General features: G+C 41.2%; 3 protein-coding genes across 3 annotated transcripts; 2 read left to right on the top strand and 1 right to left on the bottom strand.

Moving 5' to 3' along the window:
* The first annotated feature begins 490 nt into the window (after positions 1 to 490).
* On the top strand, positions 491 to 2,011 carry LOC139928243 (hemoglobin subunit alpha-like). Its single transcript, XM_071920704.2, has 3 exons — positions 491 to 643; positions 1,093 to 1,300; positions 1,814 to 2,011. The coding sequence occupies exons 1-3, from the start codon at positions 549 to 551 to the stop codon at positions 1,940 to 1,942; spliced, it is 432 nt and encodes a 143-aa protein (XP_071776805.1). The 5' UTR covers positions 491 to 548; the 3' UTR covers positions 1,943 to 2,011.
* Positions 2,012 to 5,294: 3,283 nt separating this feature from the next.
* On the bottom strand, positions 5,295 to 6,642 carry LOC139928250 (hemoglobin subunit beta). The gene is made up of 3 exons (XM_071920717.2): positions 6,479 to 6,642; positions 5,859 to 6,081; positions 5,295 to 5,540 (listed from the first exon to the last, which is right to left on the bottom strand). The coding sequence occupies exons 1-3, from the start codon at positions 6,568 to 6,570 to the stop codon at positions 5,409 to 5,411; spliced, it is 447 nt and encodes a 148-aa protein (XP_071776818.1). The 5' UTR covers positions 6,571 to 6,642; the 3' UTR covers positions 5,295 to 5,408.
* Positions 6,643 to 8,098: 1,456 nt separating this feature from the next.
* Positions 8,099 to 9,327, top strand: LOC139928218 (hemoglobin subunit alpha-A-like). The gene is made up of 3 exons (XM_071920672.2): positions 8,099 to 8,258; positions 8,550 to 8,757; positions 9,098 to 9,327. Exons 1-3 carry the CDS (start codon positions 8,164 to 8,166, stop codon positions 9,224 to 9,226), a joined length of 432 nt encoding a protein of 143 aa, XP_071776773.1. The 5' UTR covers positions 8,099 to 8,163; the 3' UTR covers positions 9,227 to 9,327.
* The last annotated feature ends 4,574 nt before the right edge of the window (positions 9,328 to 13,901 follow it).

Genomic DNA, 13,901 nt, shown 5'->3' with positions numbered 1-13,901 from the left:
GGGATTGCAGAGTCGTTAGGCATAAAGAGGCTATACTCTTTTAGAAACACTGTATAATTTCTATTCCTGGGGGTCACTGACTCATTTCACAATTCACTCAAAATTGTAACAACATCTACAAGAAATATGCAATAGCTTCAAAGTCCAAATTTAAGCATAAGGTTGTTATGATCGCTGTGTCCTAAATAAAAACCTTTTCCCTTGGATCTCTTATTTTGGGGAACGTTTTTAAGATTTTTCTCTCTGGATTTTCCCTTTCCTCAGAGAGTTTACTAAACGTTGTACAATTTGAAATGATTCATTAGAGGAATGGGTTGTGGATAATGTTAGTATGTCACTTTATTCATTTTAGTCATGTCACTAGGGATAATTACTATGTAATAGGCCTCCTGTCTTATGGGTCTGAGTTCATTGGCGGGATATTCTTGGATTCTGTCCAACGTCTTGTCCGTCTTTGTTAATGAGTAGCTCTGGGCGTGGCTGCCTCTCTCCTGCGCCCCATATTAAGCTGTCATCTTCTCGGGTGTTAATTCTCACGAGGAGCGACAATGAGTCTGACTGCCCAGGACAAGTCTGTGGTAAACGCCTTCTGGGGTAAGGTTGCTGGGAAGGCGGATGCCATCGGCGCTGAGGCTCTGGGAAGGTAAGATTTCTTCGTTTGGCAATCCAACTAGCTCAGTAGTAGGCTACTGTCTGAGTGGGAAAAAAACATGGTAGCAGAAATCTTGTCAAATATTCGTTTCGTTATAAGATTCAAACGACGACCATTCTGTAATTCAGGTTTGAAGTGGAGGGTAAACCCACCTAAACTCAGAGATTTTTCTTTTAACGTTTTCCTATACCCTTTTAGCCTGATATAGGCTACAGTAGCCTACATTGTTATGAAATGAATTAATAGTAGGCTATTGATAATAGAGATTAGTATCAACCCGATTGTAGTTAAGCTGTATGAAGATGGTCTTTTAGGGCAAAAGAGCACAAATCAATAGGCTACTTGAATATATAGCTAATTGATTTTTGTCTATATTGACTGTTTGTCTCATGATGGTCACCACATTGTTATTTACCTCTCCACCTCTGCTCTTACTGCAGGATGCTGGTTGTGTATCCCCAGACAAAGACCTACTTCGCCAGCTGGCCGGACCACAGCCCGGGTTCCGCACCGGTTCAGAAACATGGGAAGACTGTGATGAAGGCCATTACTGATGCCGTCCCCAAAATGGACGACCTGCTCGGTGGGTTGAGCGCTCTCAGCGACCTGCACGCCTTCAAGCTGCGTGTTGACCCGGGCAATTTCAAGGTAGCTCCCGACTAATTATTTTACTGTACCTAATCTATTTTATGACTTTATGCAAAAATAGGCTATATTTACCTACATAAAAAAAAAATGCAAAAATGTCTATCTCAACAAGTCATTTTATCTAATATGTCTGCACTCTATGTTATAGGCTACTGACATACAGTATATATAAAAATACATAACCATGTGTGCACATGTAGGCTACATATATGGAGGGAATGTCAAAAGCCTATTTCAAAAGTTGCCACTTTGACGTGGGCTATGGTCTACATGCATTGTCGTATGCAGACAGGCTTTCATATGGAATATATTTAAATGTATAGGGTATCTTATATGAGGATATATTATTATCCAAGAGTATTGGAATATGAGTTTATCCTAGGATACATTATGGATAACCTACATTTACTGATATTATGAAATGTGTGTGCTCATCCCAGGATATGTTATGGGCTACATAGCTAAATATATTTAGTTAGGTTTTAACAGAATCGTTTCTTCATGTATTTTCAGATCCTGTCCCACAACATCCTGGTGACGCTGGCTATCAATTTCCCTGCAGATTTCACTCCTGAAGTGCACGTGGCTGTGGATAAATTTCTCACAGCTTTGTCCGCTGCTTTGGCTGACAAATACAGATAAAATCAGAATGAGCTTTAACATGTGATGTTTGCTCCCTGTTGATGTCACAATAAAATCAACCGGCGATAATTGCAATCCTTTTCTTTTTCCATATAGGCTAGCACTGACACAGCCAACACGATGCTTAAGTGCCCATGTTATACATAGGCTATATACTCTACATACAACATGGGCTTGAAGAATACCTGACTTAACACTTGTCCCTCTACCGCACTGAAAAATACCCAACATTTAGTCATCTTGTTAACAGCTTTTTCCATTCTTAACCCAATGGCACGGTTTGTTTGTTTTGTTTTACCTTAGTGAGGTATGTCATTCTTATTACACGGGCTACTGTATTTATTTACATTCATTCTCAATTAGAAAGCACTGTAATGAATTCACTGACACCAATCATTAAGTCATTGTTTTTTGAACATGGCTATGGACCTACCATACGGGTACAGAGAAGCGGGCTGTATCCAGAAGGTTGTTGGTTTGAATCCCCAGAAGGCTGAGCCCTCCCTCATCAACCACTGTCCCTTGGGCAAGCTAGTGTGGCAGTCAGTGCTTAATTTGTAAATTATGAGATCCCGGAACACCAAGGGGTCGGTGTTCCCGCGAGTCGGTCTGGAGGGAAAAGGTTCCGGAACATATCAAGACAACAAGCGCATTGGAGGCACGGTGGTGCTCAGTACAGCCATATAGCTTACTGTAGACCTAACAGCCTAAACATTACTAAATGACCGACTATATGACCTTAGAGCTCCGACTACTGCAATATTTGTTTGCAATATTATACCCTAATGCTCATTTTGATCAAAACGATGGGTTTTTACAAACCTGCCCTTCAAGTAGTGGACTAAAGATATAACTGCGCTGTGCACAACATAAAATGCCCACATACTTGGCTGTGAGATATCCTAATCATACATAAACAAATCAAGGAAACTGCAATGGCTTCAACCATTTACCAGACAAATTCTGGCTCGAGTAGTTACGCATCAATATTCAACACAAATACTTTCATAGGATATCTACTTTGAACGTAGGAAACAATGTCAGCGAATAATGAAATGACAGCAATAAAACGTGTCATGGTCATGCCATGCAGCTAGAAGTCGACCTAAACGTGCACACTCAGCTGGACCGCGCTGGTTTTGAAATGCCCACATTGATGTGGGGCTTACAGCCCACTCAACCAATTATATTACCAAATATTTCTGGACACTCAGCATAACATGCGCAGTGTCCCACATATTTAACTGTGGGACTTACAGGTCCGCACTCCAAATAATTTCTGTTTTAATCTATGCAAATATGAATTTAAATGTTATTGTCCCAGCAGAGAACAGTTTACAAACAAAAAAAAAACACGCTTGTCTAATTTTCCAAAAACACAGCGGACATATGGACAGCAAATTCAACTGTCTTTTAGCTATGACGATGTCTGAAGTTTACCATATACTCTGCAGAGTAGCTCACTCATGTGACGTGATTAGGCTACTATGCGATTGTTGCTATACTTTCTAATAGGGTAATCGCCTATCTTCATATGGAAATGAGCCAATTCGGTTTTTGGAAGGGAGGGGAAAGGAAGAGTCAACTATTGGGATTATTGCAGACAAAAAAACAAAAAAAACAACTTTCATGCCACCAGAGGTGCCGGGTCCACGCAAATAAGTATAAGTAATTTGTCCAAAACCGCGAGGTGCCGGATCCTGTTCCGGCAGGATCCGGTTTTGGACAAATTAAGCACTGGTGGCAGTTTAAAAACGTTCTCGGCAGCACGACGTGAAAATTTGTAGTATGAGCTGTCATATCACTTGACTTTATTAGTCTCATTGTGTTAGGTCCATTACATGTGTTAATAAAATGTCTGTAACTACAACTTATGACATTAACTTTGTCCCAAGCAGCACTGTGGTCTTTATAAATGTCGTTAAGTCTATAGGTCTATAATGCTATGGTCTTCATAAGCCTTTGTGTGTTAAATGTGTGTGCTAATTATCAGTGCAATTAATCGAGCAGGGATTTAGAACCCAGCGGATTCCAAGTCAGTGTCACCCTAACAACTTTTAACATGAAACCATCAAGGGGTCATATTAAAAGTTTCACGTGAAAATAGAGGCAGAATACTGTAGTCGTGAGAACTCATTTTACACCCCGTGGACCCCAGGAAGAGTAGCTGTTGCCTTGGTAACAACAATAAACAATAAATAAACAATAAATACACGCAGCTTAAACAAGATAATAATAATTACACGCTGTTTATGTACGGATTTATCAGTAAAGGGAGTGTATAGGCATAATTGGTTTAATGGATATATTTTGAAAAATTAACTTGAGGATACGTGAGGATAGGCCTACACTATTCATTAATAGATTTACCAATATTTATTTAAGTATGCCCTCATCCAAGGATACATTATACATAGGCTATTAATTTACATTTTGAAATAGCTTACTATGACAACTTATTCATAATTATATTTACTTATACTTTGAAACATATGTCAGACTCAGCGGTGTGGTATCGGCCCAACCATCTATTAAATTACTACTAAGTCAATATGTAGCCCCTCATCACAAACCATGTCTCAAAGAACTTTACAGAGAGCCTAATCACCGATCAATCACGAAACAATGTCATGCTATAAAGTAGGATGTAAACAAAATAAAACAATGAAACAAAACAAAACCACAGGACACAAAAAAGCATACTAGTAATGTTTATGAGACTGTCAGGCTATTTTACATGTATTCTGAAGCTGTTAAGAATTTGTCAGTAGGCTACTCTCCACTCTACTCGCCCCAAATTGCTCTATTAATGAGCAAATAAAAATGATGTATTTTGTTGTTGAAACTGCTGGCGTGACACTCGATGTTTTTGGCGTCATCTCAAAAACGTTTAGCTGTCGACCACCTGATATTTTGATGCACCGTTATCAATAAATTCAGATGGCCGCACCCATTAATATCAAATTGCTCACATAGGCTGTCAAAGAACCAAGAACAACTGTCAAAAAAGTATTTCTTTCGGAATTATCCATCATAATAAACGGTTAATAGTTTAGTTTACCGTTGAAACATAAAATTATCAGTTGCAACATCTCAAAAACATTGGGACAAAAAACGCGAAGTTCATCGCTGTATGCAGGCTGTAAAGGTGTTATCATTTTGTCAACCAAGGACCTAAGTTGCCTGATATATGGGATATGGTCCTTTAAGAAAAAACAAACACAAAGTAATGCTTCTCTGAAGGTATAATTGGTTTGTTTGCCTTGGTGACCACCAACCATTTTAATTACAACAAAGGTGCTGTTGGTGGTCACTTTTTCAAATTCTTAAAAGCAAAAAGCTCACACAGATGTAGTTCACATGAGTTTTTATTGTTAGGTTTGGCAACAGCTACAAGGGCCTCAGATCTTTTTTGGAAACACACATAAGACTGCTGCACGTCCTTGTGAAATGCTTCTCCAGGGCCTCAGTGGTACTGTCTACCCAGGGCGGAGACGACGGCAGACAGGAACTTCTGCCAGGCCTCCTGGACATCCGCGGTGAAGACGGTGGGACCAAACTTGGCGGCCACACACACAGTGATGCACTCAGCAAGAAGCTACAATGAGGAAAATTAGGGTCACATTAAAGCCACTGATAAACCCATCAATGAAATCAGACATGGATATTTATCATAAGAAATATTATACAATTGTATGAGGGAGGACTTTGTCCTTACGGAAAGCAACAAATCCAATAACTTTTAGATGGATACTTTGGGATACGTATGGGACTTGGGGTGAAACGATGAGAGTTAGAAATTCCATAAAGTAGGATAAAGTCACTATAAACTCACACATTGAGTACCACAGACACACTATAAATCCCTATTGAAAGTCCCTATGATACAGATTTCTCATCAGGGATGGTTACGTACCCTGAAGTTATCAGGATCCACGTGCAGTTTCTCGGAGTGCATCACACTCAGTTTGGAGTAGGTATTTTTGATGTCGTCCAGGTTCTTCACGGCCCTGTCCAGTCCACCCATCACCACCTTTCCGTGGTGGGCCACTTTAGGGTTCCCCATGATGGCGGAGGGGGTAGACAGGTTTCCAAATGTGGAGAAGTGCCTCTGAGTCCAGGGAGACACGATAAGAAGCCTGAAATGACACAATCCATAAGTGAAAAGCCAACAACAAAAACCACAGCAAATATTGTTTTTTCCAAAAGCCAATAATGAATTATTTAGTGGTAAATAAAAGCTGGGTAAAATATGATCCCCAGCCGAGGAAAACAACCCCTAATGTGTAATGTGTAAAATCTATTATAATTGCAGAAAAGCGTTCATTTGTTTATTTTCCCTGAAAAAGACAGTGTCCTCATATAAGTTACATCAGCTGACAGGACTTACAGATGCATGGTATGAATTTATGTCATAAAGATTTATGTCAAATTGAGATTTGGTGGGTTTACCCTCCAGTACATCCATGCCAACAATGAAATGTTACCATATTATATAAATCTGTATCTGTGAATTGATATAAATTCACAAGTTACCTGGCCAGAGCCTGGGGTCCAATTTCATCCACGCTGATCTTTCCCCACAGGCTCACGATGGCGCTGCGCTCAGCATCTGTCCAGTCGACCATGTTGACGTGTAAAGGTTTCCTCTGAGATGTTTACAACAAGCTCTCTGATGATAAACCTTCTGTGAATGCCCAGCGTTGGGGGTCCCGTTTTTATTAATTATTGAATGCTCCACCTCTCAGACGAGGACGCCTCTGATTGGACCAAAGTTGACAACATTTTTGGTTGTAACCTATAGCCTACTGACAGTTAAGATAGGATATTTGCCAATATTGGCAAAAAAACAAAAGATAAGAATGCATTGCAATATATCGCCAAGCCTGATGACACAAGCCTGCGTTTTTTTCTGTCATAATTTTCTTTTTTAATAATTTCCCCCTTTAATTTCCAATTTAAGGCAAAGTCTTTGCGCATACATTGCCAAATGATAAGTTGTGTATACGATTGTTTCTATTTAATAACATAACAGTAATACAATATAAATGGAAATAAGACGAAATTCCAGGATTTGTGGCCTTTAAGATAAGGCACACGGTGGGGACAATATAACATACAAAAAAGATCCGTAATCATATAGGCCTAATGAATTTTAATGAACTATGCTGGTGGTTTACGGTGAAAAATGGGGTGGATAAAGTATATAGGCTACTACTTTTGCTATGCTCTACGAACCAGTAATCCCTTAAAATAACCTTACATTTACATTAATTCACCCCTTAATTCATGCAACATCCCCTTAAAATGAGTTAAGGGAGTTTTTAATGGAGGAGACCCAATCAAAACCACCTTAAACACCCCCTTAATGTTTGACTGCTTACTTTCTAATTAAATGTAAAATTCAGGGAGACAGGAACTTTCCATTAATAACTCATTAATAACCCTGTAAACCATGCACAAAAGACATGAAAAATAACTTAATTAGCCTATTAGTGTCTCCACGAACCAACCCATGAATAAATCCCTTATAAACCTAAGATACTAATCTTACTTTTTTTAAAGCTATGTTATTTTTAATGGATAATTAATGTTAATGTAATGAGAAATTAGGGATAGAATTAAGGGGTTTGGTTTTATGCTTTAGGCTTTATGATCAGCGGGACAAGGTTTAATTAAGTTTTCATCTTTATTGATTCATCGAGATATTTTGAGCATATTTGAGTATTTATCAACACCAATGAACAATAGGCTACTATTAACAAAAACGTTAAAAAAAAAAAATCCAAAACAAATCCGATTACCCCTCACAAATGTCTACGAGATTTTTAATGTTGGGGGGAAATTATTAATATAGGCCTTTCCACATTTTACATTAACAAATGACCACGGCAGCCTCTCAAAATACAGCGTTTTGTAAACTATTTTTCAGCAGCAGGTTTTGGCAGTGATAAATTCAATTCAATTCCATGGTATTTTTTATTTGTGCTTAAAGTAACCTACTTTACTCATAAACTAGGAAATGCCATTTGGGAGTGGTTAGTTTTATCTCATTAAAATTGGCATTTAAGGTTCTAACGGTTTCTTCGATGGAGGTGTGGTTTGGATTTGATACTCGGGTGCGGTCCCGTTTGGTTTGATATAAAGAGAGCCTCACAAACCCACCCCACTAGCATCAGGCGATTTTCTTTCAGTTGAGAAAACTCGAAGAAAACGCAGACATGAGTCTCTCTGGGAAAGACAAGGCCGTGGTGAAGGCTTTCTGGTACAAAGTCTCCGGGAAGGCCGCCGAGATTGGAGCTGAAGCTCTGAGCAGGTAGGCCCAACATCATCCATATTCACAATTTAAATGTGAAATTCATGTAAATGCATCCCATTTTGATAAAACCCACGCCTATTTTGTTTCCGTAGGGGCATCTTAGCCGACTCATTTGATCTACTACTCTGCTACAATGACGTAATAATAGTTGTTTGAATAATAGACTAGGTGTGCCCTCAGACAACTTCTGTCCTCTTCCTACTTGGTCCTTTGTCCTCATCACCAACAATCGAAAATGTCTCCTGAAATTTGTTTTTACAATGTATTTTTTGTATTTATCTTTGTCAGGACGCTGGTTGTGTACCCGCAGACCAAGACTTACTTCTCCCACTGGGCTGATCTGAGTCCTGGATCCGGAGCTGTGAGAAAGCATGGCGCCATTATCATGTCAGCCGTCGGCGACGCCGTCGGAAAGATGGACGATCTTGTCGGTGGTATGGCCGCCCTCAGCGACCTGCATGCCTTCAAGCTCCGAGTGGACCCTACCAACTTCAAGGTAGGGTCAAGAGGAAAGATCATAGGCCTAGGTTATATACAAGCAGAGATGTAATGGTAAATAAAAATGTGTGTCTAGATCATCATGAGGTAAACAACCACCAATATGAACAAAAAATTGTTTCAGAGAAGCAAGCGTTAGCCTACTTTGTATTTTTCCCCTTTAAAGATCCTATCCCCTACTGCTATGGATTTATGTCATAAAGATTCATCTTTGCCTTAAAAGCTGAGTCTGCGTAGGTTTACCATCCACTAGGCTACATCCCTGTATAGGCTACAACCAAGAGATGTTTTTTATCTGTTGCTGAGCTGAACTGATAATCTGTGTTTCTTAACCGCAGATGATTGCCCACTGCATGGTGGTGGTCATAGCCATGTACTTCCCCGCTGACTTCACTCCCGAGATCCACGTCTCGGTTGACAAGTTCCTGCAGAACATGGCTTTGGCCCTGTCTGAGAAGTACCGCTAAACTCCAGCAGTGCAGGAGCATCAACTCATATGGCATGCCACCCATATGTCAACCCCCTTCAGAATGGAAGGGCTTGGTAAATAAAACAAATAAACATTAAATTCGCAAGTGTCTGATGTTTTTCTTCGGAGTTCTTACAGCCTACAAATAAAGGCTATAAGGGTTAATGAAACAGAGAACCGATCATTATCGCAAAGTAGGTCGGCTACTTACATTTTACAATTTACAATTTCCCATTTGGCAGACGATTTTATCCAAAGCGACGTACATATGAGGTTTTAATACAACACAAGCAAGGATCTAGTCAGGAGAGAACAACGAGAATAAGTGCCATAAAGCTATGTTCTGGTAGGTGCTACGAGGCAGTGCATAGAGGCAGTGCATACAGTGCATAGAGTGCATAGAGGCAGATAAAGATACTTGCTGCTGCTGGGCAGATACCTCTGCCCATCCACTCTTTCATATCAGGGGATCTCGAACATTTCCAATTACGTAATATCATCCTAGCTGCTGTAATATTACCAATCATTATAAGGGTGAGCTCATTATTGGTAACGTTTGGTATAACTGTCCTGTCCCCTAAAAGACATCGTCGTGGATGTGGAGGCAATGTTGATCCCAGCCATTTCTCCAAGGTTCCCAGAATCTTACACCAAAATGTATAAACCAAAGAACAGTCCGAAATCATATGTAAAAATGTACCTGTGTCCTTTTGACCTTTTCAACATAAATCGTTAGTTACTAGTCCCGTTCTGTGGAGCCTAGATGGTGTCTAATAATATCTATGTACTATCTTGTAGTGGATGAATTTTCCTCTGATTTCTTTAATATTTTTCCCAGTATTTGACAGAATTCTTAACCAATCGTTATTCTCAATATTACACCCAAGATCTTACTGCCATAATATTCTGAGGTTATTACATGCTCCAAATAACTGATTATATTTCCTGTAGAAAACCGATGCTTTTTGGGATTCACGTGATAATTTTAAGTAGGCCTACTCCAACAAAAAAAATTCCTCATTGAGGTTAAAATTAAACTTACTACTAATACAACTCCGTATTTGTAGGTATTTCCAAAAGTTTCCTTTGCCTTCAAACTTATATTTCTTCATTAAATCAGAATATGACATAAATACCCCATTCGCATACAAGTCACCTACAGTATTAACCCCTGTGGACAGCCACTGTTTCCAATACACCGTTTTTTTCCGTATTTCTGGATTGTACCAAAGTGATGCATAGGATTGTTTAAAGAGAGATATTTTGCCTATTTTATGAATTTTACTCCAAATCTCCCTTGAGTGGGATAAAACAGGGTTTGAGTTTGACTTTAACTGATTTCCTGAACGCTGAGAAAGAACATCAATAGGGCGATATGGCAATAACAACTTTTGCTCTATAGTTACCCAGTCCATCCGTAAATCCTCTCCACAACAATGTTTGGCCAATTTAGCTATTTCGAAATAGCTTTGATAATCTTATCGTATTGCTTGAAAACAAGATCTGGTAGTCATCTGTAACATCATTGACAAATAGTTAAATTGAGGCACTACCACCATCTTAATTACATTTGTTTTTCCCCATAAGGAGAGCGTTTTTTTTTTTTTCCCATTTATCCAAATTGTTTTTTATTTTGTTTATTAGAGGTTCAAAATTCAACATCATCATTTCATCCAAATTTTGGCTTAATTGAATTCCTAGATATTTCATCCCATTTGGGACCCATCTAAAATTGAAATTAGTTACTGTATTGGATTTGGGGTGGTAACATGGTCTATGATACACAGAGAGAAACATCGTACATTTTGGCACGGATGGAAATGTGACAATATGGGGGTGCAGGGCTTCTGCTCAACAGCAGCAACAGATAGAATTGTTGGGCATTTGCATGAACATAAAGTGCATACTTACTTTGAATTATTATTATTATTTATTTATTTATTTTTGGTTGTTCTTATAGTGCTATGACTGTCCTAACACTAACAATAGCTTGAACAACTGTGATGTACCTTGTAATATTGTAATATTGAATATTGTATACAATATTAACAATAAAAAAAAAAAAATTAGAATCGAATGGAGTTTGGTAACTCGTTCCACCACCGAGGAACCACAGAAGAGAAGAGTCTGGTTAGAGCCGTTCCTTGGCAGAGCGTAGTAGGCGGGAGGGAGCGTAGACCTGAATGAGGGAGTCCAGGTAGGTAGGAGCCGTTTTGGTTGCTGCTTTGTAGGCGAGCATCAAGGACTTAAATTTGATGCGGGCAGCAACTGGGAGCCAGTGGCGGATATGAACAGCGGAGTGACATGTGCTCTTTTGGGCTGGTTGAAGACCAGACGCGCCGCCGCGTTCTGGATCATCTGCAGAGGTTTGAGCGTACATGCCGGGAGCCCTGCCAGTAAGGAGTTGCAGTAGTCAAGACGTGATATTACAGGCGCCTGTACTAGGAGTTGTGCTGCATGTTCAGACAGGTAGGGTCTGATCTTCCTGATGTTGTACAGGGCAAATCGGCATGACCGAGCAACAGAAGCCACATGCTCCTGTGATGTGAATGAGCTGTGGGACTCACAATTAGTGACGTAATGTGTATGGACTCACCGATTGACTGAATTGATTGAAGTGAATACAGGTGGGACTGATTGCGAGGCGGGAGAGACGCTAAGCAGACAAAAGACTGGGCAGACGCTGCATTTGGGGGAAGCCTCTTGTTGCTGCGGTTCGGCACTCTTTTGGGAGGGAGGGTATCGTTCGCAGTCATTTAGGACTGCCGGCGATGAAGACAGCGAGAGCAGGTGGTTAGCTGTTCCTGTGTTAGGAGGGGAGGTCTGCTGCCTCCTGTAGAAAGTTAGGGCCGGGATCATAGAAGAGTGCAGTAGCCGCCACCGCTCCCTGGGTGTTACTTCTTGCTGTCTGGGGTGTCACTGACGCCGGCTGAACTCTGTCCACGCCGACTGAACTCTGTCCACGCCGTCCAGCGAAGCCGTTTCCCCGGGGAGTTGGACGGCATCTCAAGCTCAGACCCCGGGGGAGGGTCTCGCCGAGCGGGCGAGTTAAGTAGCCATACACGCATAAAAATATTGTGTATTCCTGTATGTGTGTATGTGTGTAGGTAGGCCTGTTTTTAATAGCGTGGGGAGGGAGAACAGATGAGGGAGGGGTAACGGCAAGCCCATAGGCGGGATATTCATCTCGTTCCACTTTAAGCGGTGATGGTTGTGTAGTGCAGTGCCTGTGCAGTGTTGTTTTGGTTGATATTTGCAGTGCCTCCAGTTTAGAGGGTGCCAGCGTGCCGTGTTCGAGTGGTGTGCCTTAAGCTAGAGTCTAGCCCTGTGTGTAGTGGTCCTTCAACTCCGTGGAAGCCTTGATTATCCTAGTGTGGCTAGTTGCCCCTAATTGTTTGTAGACCCCTCGCCATTTTACGAAGTCGCTTATATATTTGTCTATTTAATAAAGATTACCTTTTTGTACTACACATCATTGCATTGTGATTATTCAAAGGCTCTGGCATTAATAGCAGTGTTTTCCTGCTAAATAAGGACAAAACCCACATTCATTACACTCCTTAAAGGTTAGTTGGTCATCAATCATGACACCCAAGTTTCTGGCAGACTTTGCAGGAATGGGCTGAGCTGATTCGAGCTACATACTGATCTGTTGTTGTACAGAGAGACTGGCTGGGATGACAAGGAGCTCAGTCTTTGACAGGTTAAGCTGAAGGTGGCGTTTCTTCATCCAGGCTGCATGAGGCATGCCGATATCCGTGCTGAGACTGTGGGGTCGTCTGGTGGGAACGATAGGAGGAGCTATCGTCAGCATATGGTATGAGAAGCCATGTGAGCGGATGACTGTACCGTGAGGCGGTGTATATTGAAAAGAGAAGGGGTCCAAGCACTGACCCTTGAGGTACCCCTGTGGACAAGCAGTGGGATTTAGACACTTCCCCTCTACAAGACACTCTAAAGGATCTCCCTGAAACCAGCGGAGAGCAGATCCTGAGAAGCCAAGCTCAGCGAGTGTGTTGAGGAGGATTTGGTGGTTAACCGTGTCAAAGGCAGCCGATAGGTCAAGCAACATTAGAACAGAGGACTGACCGGCAGCTCTAGCTGATCACAGTGTTTCCACTACAGACAAGAGCGCAGTCTCGGTAGAGTGTCCGCGTTTGAAGCCAGACTGGTTAGGATCATACAGATTGTTCTCAGAAAGGAATTCAGAGACTTGATTAAAGACTGTGCGCTCAAGTGTCTTGGAAAGAAAGGTGAGGAGTGAAACTGGCCTGTAGTTCTCAACCTGAGATGGGTTGAGTGTAGGTTTATTTAGTAGGGGGGTAACCCGGGCTTGCTTAAAAGCAGTGGGGAACACACCCGTTGTAAGTGAGGAGTTGATGATGTGCGTGACTGCAGGGATAAGTGTGGGCGAAATGGCCTGCAGGAGGTTGGAGGGTATGACTTGCTCCTCGGTGAGATGGGCGAGGAGTGAGGCCCTGTTAGCTGGCGGCAGCATACTGAGTTGGTCAGGCTCAGAGAACTGATTACTTATCAGTAAAGAAGGATGCGAAGAGGTCAGCAGTGAGCAAAGTTGAGGGTGGAGGTGGTGGAGGGTTGAGGAGTGAGTTAAAAGCTGAAAATAATTTCCGAGCGTCTTTGGCGCTGCTGACTTTCTCCTGATAATAAGTGGT

Source organism: Centroberyx gerrardi, chromosome 7 (genome assembly GCF_048128805.1).
Source record: "Centroberyx gerrardi isolate f3 chromosome 7, fCenGer3.hap1.cur.20231027, whole genome shotgun sequence".
NCBI classification, from domain to species: domain Eukaryota; kingdom Metazoa; phylum Chordata; class Actinopteri; order Beryciformes; family Berycidae; genus Centroberyx; species Centroberyx gerrardi.
The sequence above is the reverse complement of the archived record's forward strand: the minus strand, read 5'-3'. Positions and strand labels throughout refer to the sequence as shown.

Bases quoted from the DNA above. Each gene is read 5' to 3' on its own strand.
- LOC139928243 (XM_071920704.2), top strand. From the start codon at position 549: ATGAGTCTGACTGCCCAGGACAAGTCTGTGGTAAACGCCTTCTGGGGT. The intron at 644-1,092 runs GTAAGATTTCTT...CTCTTACTGCAG, and splicing joins GGCGCTGAGGCTCTGGGAAG to GATGCTGGTTGTGTATCCCC. The intron at 1,301-1,813 runs GTAGCTCCCGAC...ATGTATTTTCAG, and splicing joins TTGACCCGGGCAATTTCAAG to ATCCTGTCCCACAACATCCT.
- LOC139928250 (XM_071920717.2), bottom strand. From the start codon at position 6,570: ATGGTCGACTGGACAGATGCTGAGCGCAGCGCCATCGTGAGCCTGTGG. The intron at 6,082-6,478 runs GTAACTTGTGAA...GTGTCATTTCAG, and splicing joins GGACCCCAGGCTCTGGCCAG to GCTTCTTATCGTGTCTCCCT. The intron at 5,541-5,858 runs GTACGTAACCAT...TCCTCATTGTAG, and splicing joins TGGATCCTGATAACTTCAGG to CTTCTTGCTGAGTGCATCAC.
- LOC139928218 (XM_071920672.2), top strand. From the start codon at position 8,164: ATGAGTCTCTCTGGGAAAGACAAGGCCGTGGTGAAGGCTTTCTGGTAC. The intron at 8,259-8,549 runs GTAGGCCCAACA...TATCTTTGTCAG, and splicing joins GGAGCTGAAGCTCTGAGCAG to GACGCTGGTTGTGTACCCGC. The intron at 8,758-9,097 runs GTAGGGTCAAGA...TCTTAACCGCAG, and splicing joins TGGACCCTACCAACTTCAAG to ATGATTGCCCACTGCATGGT.